The following is a 10,514-nucleotide window of genomic DNA, read 5'->3' as shown; positions in this document are numbered from 1 at the left end:
TATATATATATATATATATATATATATATATATATATATATATATATCTCACTCTCACTCCCCTGCTCCTATTCCAGTCCTGCCTCTCTTGGCCCTTCATCAACAAACTTCTTGAAGCAAATGTCTGTATCGTTTCTACTTCCACACCTCATACTCAATCCATGGCTCTCTGAAATCAGGCATTGACCCCCTAGTGCCCCAGAAATTAGAACCCACATTCTTCTCAGCCCCTCCTTTCTTTTTCACCTCCAAAGTTTTAGAAAGTGTTACCTACACTCTGCCTACACTCCCCTCTTCTTATAAACCATTTGGGTCCCACATTATGGCACCTGCCCCACTGATCCTTTGAAATTGCCCTCACCGAAGGCATTAACACCTCCCTGCCCTTAAATCCAGAGGATACATCTCAGGTGTTGAGAAGTTTGTCCATGCTCTCTTTGCAGAGACTTTTCCTGGCTCTCTCCCAACACTGGCCCATGTATCTCCCTTCCTCTCCCACTCCCCAGAGCCATGGGGCACTCTGGGAAGCTGGTACCAAGGGTGCTGGAGGAAGCTTCCTGGGGACCCACACCTTTCCAGACTTGCCCCCTGAAGACAAAACCAACCAGAAAGCAGGTCATCTAGGCATACTTAGGTGAGTAGTCAGCATGTCTGTTTGATGGACCAGTCTGGAGTTTAAAGATAGGGGCAGAACTTGACTATCTCAATCATGGAAAAGCAAGTGATGTCTTCAGACTTGTAGCTGACTAGGACTCAGAAGGAGGTAGCTTGTCCCTTCCTACCTAAGGACTCGGCCAAATACTTTACTTTCTGGAAATTGAAACCCAACTGCTCAAGCCAAGAAAGCTTCTATGCATGGAAAGGAGGACCAAATAAATTTTAAAAAAGTAAAAGAGAGAATGAAAGAAGAAAAAGAACAGGAAACAAGAGATACACAGTAGAGAGGGAATATTCATCAAATCTGTCCACTGTCTTTAGTCATCATAACCTTCCCCTTGGGAATCCCAGCTGTTGTCAACACTATGAAGACTGGGCACTGTCACCCCTGCCCAAGACCTAACCTCCAGAATATACAACCCATTCCCCACTCCTATATTTATTTCTGCCCAGAAATGAGCACTGAAGGTGGAAGATGTCCCGGCTTTGTTACCTTCATGGAGATCCTGAATAGTACTCTCAATTCATTCTATAAAGCCACACATTCTTTCCATCATCATCTCCCAATAGATCAAGAAACACACAGCAAGGACTTATTCAGGTCAAATGCTTTTCCTGAGTTTATCTGCTATTACATGCACATAAATACACCTTCTATGTTCATTCAGTCTCTTGTTTGTTAGGTGACCCTCCAGCCAAGGGACCCACCAGCTAAAGAGCACTGCAGTCAAAGGATTCACCTGATGAGGGATACCTGAGCTCAGAAATACAGAACCCAGACAAGGTACCATATCAAAGCCACCTCAGACAAAAGATTCACTAGTCAAGAGGACCTTACCCCCAATCCAAGGTTCCCACCATCCATGGGACCTGCCAGAAACCAATCTGCATTCTTCATCCCACCCAACCATGAGTTCTGTCTCCCCTCACCTCATATTTTTTGCTCTGGAATATCCACCTTGCCCCTTAAAATGCTCTGAGCTAATTATTCATTCTGTCAAGCAGAACACCATGCACTAGCTACCAATACAAGGAGGGGCTCCAAATACGTGGAGGGTAGCAAAGATCATCACAATGCCAACCACTAGAAATAGAAGTCCAAACACTTCTTGCACACTGCATCTTGGTCTCAGAGTTGCCAAAGAAGATACAACACAGTCCAGCACTGGATGAGACACTTTTACTCACATAAAGAAGAGACAGAGCAGGATCAGCTCCAACAGTGGGTGTCTGGGTAGCAGGTGCAATTGGCCTTTATGAACTCCTCTTGCACCACAGCAGAAAGACCCTGATCCCTCCTTCATGGAGTCTGAAATACTAAAAGCTGGGGTTGGGCCTCAGGGCACAGGCACTTAAGCGGAACAAAGGAATACACAATGAGCCTGAAATAGAGAAAGATATTCCCACAGGAGGTGATGAACCCTGAAGGCTGTGTGGGCTTTTTAGCTCTTGGTCAGAAAGTATTCCAGGCCCAAGGGCCCTTCTTCTGTGGCAAGCGGAGGTTGAAAGACTATGCACACGAAGACAGTCCCTGAAGACTTTCCTGACCCCTGGAGATGTCCCTTTCTGCTATTCTTGGTGCTTCTAGGTCCACGCCTGTGCTTCAATACAGTTGTGTCCTTGACAAATCACCTTAGAATCTATATTTGGGGACTACACTGTGTCATCTCCTACCCACTTACAAGTCTCTACAGATTGGCTCCTCACATCCTCCACTCCCCTAAAACAACCAGCAAAGGGAACTATCAGCTAAAACCCAGTGGCATTAGCATCCATTGATAGTTCTTCCCTGAGTCAGTAATTACTATGGTGCTTCAAATAGCTGCTAGTAAAAAAAAAAAAAAAAAAAAAAAAGAAATAGCTGCTAGTTTTCTAATGATGCATAACAAATGCCCTCAGACTTAGTTATTAACTCACAGTTCTGTAGATCAGAATGTCTAGGTTCTCTAGAACACTCAGAATCTCACAAGGCTAAAATCCAGGTAGGTGTTGGCCAGTCTGTATTCTCATTTGGAGCTAGGATCCTCTTCCAAACAAATACAGTTATGACAGAATTCAGATCCTTGCTCTTAAAGATATAAAATAGGTCCTGTTTCCTTGCTGGCTGTCAGTTGGGAGCCACTTCAGCTAGGGGCTGCCTGCATTCCTTGACATGTGGCCTCCTCCATCTTCAAGATAGCAGTGGAGAATCTCCCTTGACTGTACTCCATCACATGCCTTGAATCATTTTTGCCAGTAAGACCCAGTCCCTTTTAAGAACTCACTGGATTACAGTTGTCCCATGGAGGATATTTTCCCTGTCTTAAATTTAACTGATTGGGGAACTTAACTACAAGTACCAAATCCCTCCACAGCAGCACATAGATTAATACTTGAATGAATAACAGGGAAAAGGTGTGTGTACACCAGGGAGCAGGACTCTTGGGGCCATCTTAGAATTCTGCCTACCACCATGGTGATTTCCCATTTCCATCATTCCATCTACACTTATTAGATGGCATTCTACTTTAAGAAAGACCTTCTAGGGTGCCTGGGTGGCTCAGTCGTTAAGTGTCTGCCTTCGGCTAAGGTGAAGATCCCAGGGTCCTGGGACCAAGCCCCGCATCGGGCTCTCTGCTCAGCGGGGAGCCTGCTTCTCCCTCTCCCACTCCCCTGCTTGTGTTCCCTCTCTCGCTGTGTCTCTCTCTGTCAAATAAATAAAATCTTAAAAAAAAAACACCTTCCTATTTTTCACCTTCTTTCTCTCTCTTTCGGTCAGTATGGACTAAAGAATTCTTTCTTTTTTTAAGATTTTATTTATTTATTTGAGAGAGAGAGAATGAGAGACAGAGAGCACGAGAGGGAGGAGGGTCAGAGGGAGAATCAGACCCCCCGCCGAGCAGGGAGCCCGATGCGGGACTCGATTCCGGGACTCCAGGATCATGACCTGAGCCGAAGGCAGTCGCTTAACCAACTGAGCCACCCAGGCGCCCCTAAAGAATTCTTTTCTAATTCAATATTTTACAATCTATTATTGACATTATTCCTTTTCCTTCCTTCCTGATTGTAAATCTCCTCGTTTTCTTACTGAGCTTGTCTGCTTCCTCTCTCCCACCATTCTCTGAGAGGCGACTCTGGTACAGCCCTCCTGTGAGGCATGCAGATAGGGGTCTGCAGCAAGGAGGAGCCAGGATCAGATCTTACAATGGCTCCCAACCAATCCCTATCAGGGCGGGTGGAGTCAATGTCCTGATAGAGGATGGAACCTGGCTCCAAGCTCAGAGTGCTGGAGAACGAGGGAACCGTGTGACCACGCCCCCTTATGCAGACAGCCAATCAGGACTTGAGGTGCTGGTTTCTCCATTGTGAAGAAGTGCCTTTAACCGTTGGAGTCTTGGGTTAGAACAAGGGGAGGTATAGTGGGTTTGGCTCTCTGTTTTCAAGACACTCGGGATCTGTCTTTGTTTGGGTGGAAAGATCATGACCCCAACACCCGCCCCAGCCGATGCAGGCGCCCCACCGGCTGCAGAGGCCCCACCGCCTGCAGGGGACCCACCGGCTGCAGGGGCTCCACCCGCTGCAGGGGCCCCACCCGCTGCAGGGGCCCCTGAGAAGCCGCCAGAGGAAACACAGACACCTGAAGAACTGGCATTTTATGCCCCGAATTACCTATGTTTGACCATCCTGGCTGTAATTCTTTTCCCTCCCCTGGGATTAATAGCTGTATTCTTCAGTTACAAGGTAAAACAATACCTGTGCCATGGCCCATCCTGCCCTCTACCAGCCCCTTGCACCTGCTTCCGTCCTGGGACCCGGGTAGGGGTTTCCCCTCAGTGACCATTGGTCTCCAGCCCTTCCCCAAGGGTGTCACAAGGCTGGACTCAGGAGCCCACATCTAAAGCTCGCGTCCCTACAGACCTCACAGGCCAACAAGAACAGCCAATGGGAAGAAGCTTACATCAACTCAGGTCGAACTGGTTGGCTGGATGTATTTGCCATACTCATCGGTTTAGGCATCATTTATGTCTATGTCCTATTTATGTGAAGGTCAGGCCAAGTAGTCCATGGGTCCACCCCAAATAGGACCCACCCACCAAGACACTAACCAGCCAAATCAGCCACCATGCAAGAAACCAACAGCTGAGACATCTTCTAGCCAAGAAACCTATCAGCCAAGGAACTCAACATCCAAGCAACCCACTAGCCTAAGGACATCATACTACTTCATCCTCTTGGCCTCCAGAGCCATCTTCATCCACCTTGGGGGTCCTCACTTTCATGCCCTGGATGTGCTTAGCTCCTTGATACTGGGCTGCTCTTTCAGAAAAATATTTATTTAAACCAATAAAAATGAAGGGAATGTTCCGGCTTCTCATGTGTATGCATGTGTGTGTCTGTTTCTGAGCTAGCATCTGTGTTTTGCTGGGGCTGTGTTTCCTATCCCTGCTTTTTCTAGGAAAATAGAAATCTCCAGCTTTTGAGATCCCAAAATCAAACTGTTAGGGGGGAAATGGAAAGACTTCAAGAAATAAACAGTAGATTTAGTGGAAGAGCTGATGAAGACCACCTTTCTCCCAGTCAAAGTTAAATGGTCCCTATTCATGGAATAGGGGAAGTGGAGAAAGAGAGATTAGATGCAAGTATATCCCTAAGGAGGTCCCTGAGGCCTGTGTCTCAGGAAGGGGTGAGGGTCAAAGATCCCAGATACCACTTGCATTACCTCCTCACAAATAAGTCCTACAGAGGCTCCAAGATCACAAAGAAAATATGCTGCATGGTGTGAAGGTCTAGGAAGAAACGGCCTCAGACAGCCGAGTAGGATAGCCCATATCTCAGCTTGGTGAAAAGGAGGTGGAGGCTACAGGAATGCCAAGTGCCAGGGTGGGAGTGACTATCAGAGGGGAGCCAGGGATAACACGGGAGCCATCGAGAATGAAGGAAAACAGAAATCTAGGCTGACACCATGGACAACAAACACCCAGGGATTCTTCCTGGTACCTTAACTTCATGAACAAACCCAAATTCGGACCCAGAAACCCTAGATTTAGCAGAATTAAGTTTCCATAGCCAGGAGAATGGGGATTAAAATAAAAAGAAGTTGAGTAGCTGTGGAAAAGACTGCTAACTCTAACAAAGCTAAATTTTTCTTCCTGGGAGGACTACTCAGCCACATGTCCTAGGTTCCCCTGTGTGGCCATGAGACTGTCTTTGGCTCTATGGAATATGATCAGAAGTGATGTGTGCCACAAACCACCCTGGTCTTTAAATACCCCATGGGCACTCTCTTCCATACTCTTCCTCCCCTAGCTGACTGGCCAAGTGACACACATGGTGATTTGAAGGCCACATGTCATAGAGAGGAAGAACTCCCAACAGCCTTGGTCTCTGAACTACTCTAGGAACAGTCACTCTATCCCCAACTGCCTCCCATGGTTGAGCAGAAAATATGTGTTGCGCCATCATGTGTCTGGTCTATCTATTCCATAACTCAAACCACCCTAACCAGTGAAGATGCAGGAAAGCAGAGTTACATTTCTCAGACATCTGGGGTTGTTACTTGAAATTCATGCCCAACAGACAGACCCATCTTGTTGGGCAGTTTATAGGAAATAATGAGTGAAGGAAACAACAAAGAAAGGTCTTAGTCCAGAGTTAACCTTAATCTTAGCTGACATGATGCTGTGTCTCCTCCATGATCCTGGGTATCTGTGTGGATTACATGTGCCTATGGGACAATGCTCCATGTTATGAGTGTATCTGGAGAGGGGATTATGCTGGGTTGTCTGCTGTGTTAGTGGGTCTAGAAGGTCAGTCAACCCTGTCCCTCCCCAGACCAGCCCAGAAAGCTGGGCCTGTCACATTCAGCTGCAAAGCCATGTGGAGTCAGATGTCAGCATGAACAGCCAGGTCCAAAAAAGTCACATTGTGCTAGGAAACTTTGAAAGCCAGGCAATCTTCTCCATTTTAGCTCTCTGACTCCTCCTAACCTGTATTCCACTCTCAGGCATTCATATGGTTTTTACCAACACGTAAATATAAAACCAAACAAAATTTATAGTCCTGTATCTTGAAACATCATCAGTTGAATTACTATAATGAAACATGCAGATTTAACAATTTTACCCACTCTTCTCTCTCCCCACTACTAAAGATCACAATTTTTAACTCAAATTATAGGCTTTCCATTTCATTATGCCTGTATAAATCTGCTCCATTATTGGGCCATGATGTTGATTACATACTCTTGCTGGACTAATATTTTAACTCAGCAGCCAAGGAACCCATTTACCTGCAATCCTTCAGATTTTTCTTCCTTTTCTTTTTCCTCTCCCTCTCCTCCATCGCCTTCTCCTCCACATTCTGCCCCTCCTGTCCCTCGTCCTCCTGCTCATCCTTATCTTCCTCTACTGTTTGTTTTATTTGCTCAGTTATCTATGTGGCTCTTCACTAATTGTTTCCATTTCTCCAGAAGAATTCCCCACGGTCAAGTAGGTAAGGTAACTTTTTTTTTTTCAAGATTTTATTTATTTATTTGAGAGAGAGAGGTAGTGAGAGAAAACACGAGCAGGGAGGAGAGAGAGAAGCAGGTTCCCTGCCAGCAGGGAGCCCAACTTGGGGCTCGGTCCCAGGACCCTGAGATCATGACCTGAGTCAAAGGCAGACGTTTAACCAACTGACCCACCCAGGCACCCCAGGTCAGGTAACTTTTCAATTCTCTTTTTCCCTTGGGTCTTGAAACCTGTTTATTTCTTTATTTGGGATTTTTAATTTACACAACATTCACATAAATACATCCTCATAAAGAATCAAGTAATACAAAGAGTATGGAGGAGCTCACCTCATGGCTGGTCAAGATATCATTTTCCCCCTCTTGAAGGTATTTGCTGTCAATATTTTGTCGTAACTCTTTCTAGTTACCTTTCTGTGCATTGCATCTACACACATTGACATCACACGGTTTTTCTGCTTACCACTAGGTGGTAAGCACCTAGTGATTATCCTTCCCTGTTAGTACTGAAGATCTTCAACACTGAATGCCCTGTATTCCACTTCTGCATAATCTCCCTCTGTCCTCTTCTGGTCCAAAGGGTACATTCCCATGTTCTCAGACCTGCCTTTCCTCCTTCAATGATAGCTCATGGGATTCCAGCCCCTGGAATGAACCTGCAGGCCCTTCTGTGTCCTGTGAGGATAAGGATATCCTGAGCAGGACAAGGAGAGTATCACTAGAATAAGCAGCTGCAGGAGAGCAAATTTTTCTACACCATGAACTAGCTTGGCAAATTTTATTTCTGACCCTTGAAAACTTAACAAACTTTAGGACACTAAGACTGTGACATTATTACCATGTCCTATTATTGTGATTCTTACAGTCTTCAATTCTGATGACTCATTTATTGTATCATCCTTGTGACAATACTTAAACTGATGTCCTTATTTTCTGGAAGAAAGACATACTTTTGAATTTTCTTTGTTAAATCGGAAGGAGATTACTAGCATGAAACCCATGGATGTGTGGATTCAAAAGAGAAAAACAATACTTCCCCACTCAAAAAACACTCTCCAATAACCCATGATAGAACTGGATTTCTTATTTAAATGAAGAGTTTGAGAATCTGAGTCTCATTTAAATCAAGAGTACACTGGGTCTCTAATTTTAAAAATGTTTTTATTGAAGGGCATAAGTGTACAACTCTTATGTGTATACCAATGAACTTCCATAAACTTTCACAAAACACACATCTATGTAACCTGCTCCTGAAACAAGACACAGACTAGAAGATCTCTGTGCCCTCTTCTGTCACTTACCCACAAAAGATAACCCCTACCCTAACCTTCTCTCCTTTTTTTTTTAAGATTCTATTTATTTATTTGTGAGAGAGAGAGCATGAGCAGAGACAGAGGGAGAAACAGGCTCCCCGCTGAGCAAGGAGCCTGATGCAGGGCTTGATCCCAGGACCCTGGAATCATGACCTGAGCCAAAGGCAGACACTTAACCAACTGAGCCACCCAGGCATCCCCTTCTCTCCCTTTTTAAAATAACTGCCTGGTGGGCTACATCAGGGATTGCCAATTTTACTATCAGGACCTTCCTGTTGATCTAAAGATTATTCCTATCTTTTGGCTGCCACAAACAATTCTGCAAAGAAATCCATGAGCTTGCTTCTCTGTTCACATGAGCAAGTACTTCTCTAGGGTAGAGTACAAGAAGTGGGATTGCAGGGTTGAAGCATAAAGGGCTTTGGACGCTTCAATGGCTAACACCACGATGACTTCTGCAAAGGCTTCATCAAATCACACTCCCAGCCCCAGTGTATGAAAGAATCACTCTTTGCCTTCTTGGCAGCACACGATATCATCAATCCTATGAATTCCTGTCGATTTGATGAGTGAGAAGTGATAGCTCCTTATTGCTTTAATTTGTGTTTCTCTGATGAGTAGTGAACTTGAGCATTGCTATGGACTGAATTGTGTCCCTCCAAAACTGATACCTTTCTTTATTAATTTTTTTAAAATTGCAGCATAGTTAACATACAGTGTTATATTAGTTACAGGTGTACAATACAGTGATTCAACAATTCTATACATGACTCAGTGATCATCATGGTAAGGGTACTCTTAATCCCCATCACCTATTTCACTCATTCCCCCCATCCACCTCCCCTCTGCTAACCACCAGTTTGTTCTCTATAGTTCAGAATCTGTTTCTTGGTTTGTCTCTCTCTCTCTCTTTTTTTTCTTTGCTCATTTGTTTTGTTTCTTAAATTCCACATATGAGTGAAATCATATGGTATTTGTCTTTCTCTGACTTATTTCACTTAGCACAATACTCTCTAGCTCCATCCACGTTGTTGCAAATGGCAAGATTTCATTTTTTTATGGCTGAATAATATTCCAGTATATGTGTGTGTGCTATATATATACCACATCTTCTTTATTTCTTTATCCATTCATCTATCGATAAGCACTTGGGTTGCTTCCATAATTTGGTTATTGTAAATAATGCTGCAAAAAACACAGATGTGCATGGAGCCCTTTAAATTAGAGTTTTTGTCTTTGGGGGTAAATACCCAGTGGTGTGAGTCCTGGATCGTAAGGTAGTTCTACAAAATTGATATATTGAAACCCTAACTCCCAATATAACTATGTTTGGAGATATCTGACAATATTGTATTAAAAATATAAAAAGTGCACCAAAACCAAGTATTTTATTTTTTTTAAGATTTTATTTATTTATTTGAGAGAGAGAGAGAGTGAGAGAGCATGAGAGGGGAGAGGGTCAGAGGGAGAAGCAGACTCCCCACTGAGTGGGGAGCCCTATGTGGGACTCAATCCTGGGACTCCAGGATCATGACCTGAGCTGAAGGCAGTCGCTTAACCAACTGAGCCACCCAGGTACCCCAAACCAAATATTTTTAAAATCCAATTAGAAAATGGACAAAAACATGCCCATCCTTCTACCAAAGAAGATATACAGATGGCAAGTAAACACATAAAAAGATGTTAAGCATCATTAGCCATCAAGGTAAAGCAAATTAAAACCACAATGTGATATCACTACAAATCTGCCAGAGTAGCTCAGATTTACAAAAAGTAGTGGTAACATCACATACCAGCAAGGGTACAGAGAAACCTGATCCCTCATACATTGCTGGTGGCAGTGTAAGATGGCACGTCTAGTCTGGAAAAAAAATTTAGCTAGTTACTTATAAAACTAAATATGCAGGGTGCCTGGGTGGTGCAGTCAGTTAGGTGTCCAACTCTTGGTTTTGGCTCAGGTCGTGATCTCAGGGTCATGAGATCGAGCCCTGTGACTGGCTCTGCACTCAGCACGGAGTCTGTTTGGGACTCTCTCTGCGCCCCCCCAAATAAAGAAT

General features: G+C 44.3%; 1 protein-coding gene across 1 annotated transcript; it reads left to right on the top strand.

Annotated features, from left to right (window-relative positions):
* Positions 1-4,116: 4,116 nt before the first annotated feature.
* LOC123323265 (transmembrane protein PMIS2-like) lies at positions 4,117-4,681 on the top strand. The gene is made up of 2 exons (XM_044911384.1): positions 4,117-4,377; positions 4,553-4,681. The coding sequence occupies exons 1-2, from the start codon at positions 4,117-4,119 to the stop codon at positions 4,679-4,681; spliced, it is 390 nt and encodes a 129-aa protein (XP_044767319.1).
* Positions 4,682-10,514: the final 5,833 nt, after the last annotated feature.

The sequence above is a fragment of the Neomonachus schauinslandi genome, chromosome 16 (assembly GCF_002201575.2).
Source record: "Neomonachus schauinslandi chromosome 16, ASM220157v2, whole genome shotgun sequence".
Taxonomy (NCBI): Eukaryota; Metazoa; Chordata; class Mammalia; order Carnivora; family Phocidae; genus Neomonachus; species Neomonachus schauinslandi.
Note: the sequence above shows the minus strand (reverse complement) of the source record. Positions and strands in the feature narration are given on the sequence as shown.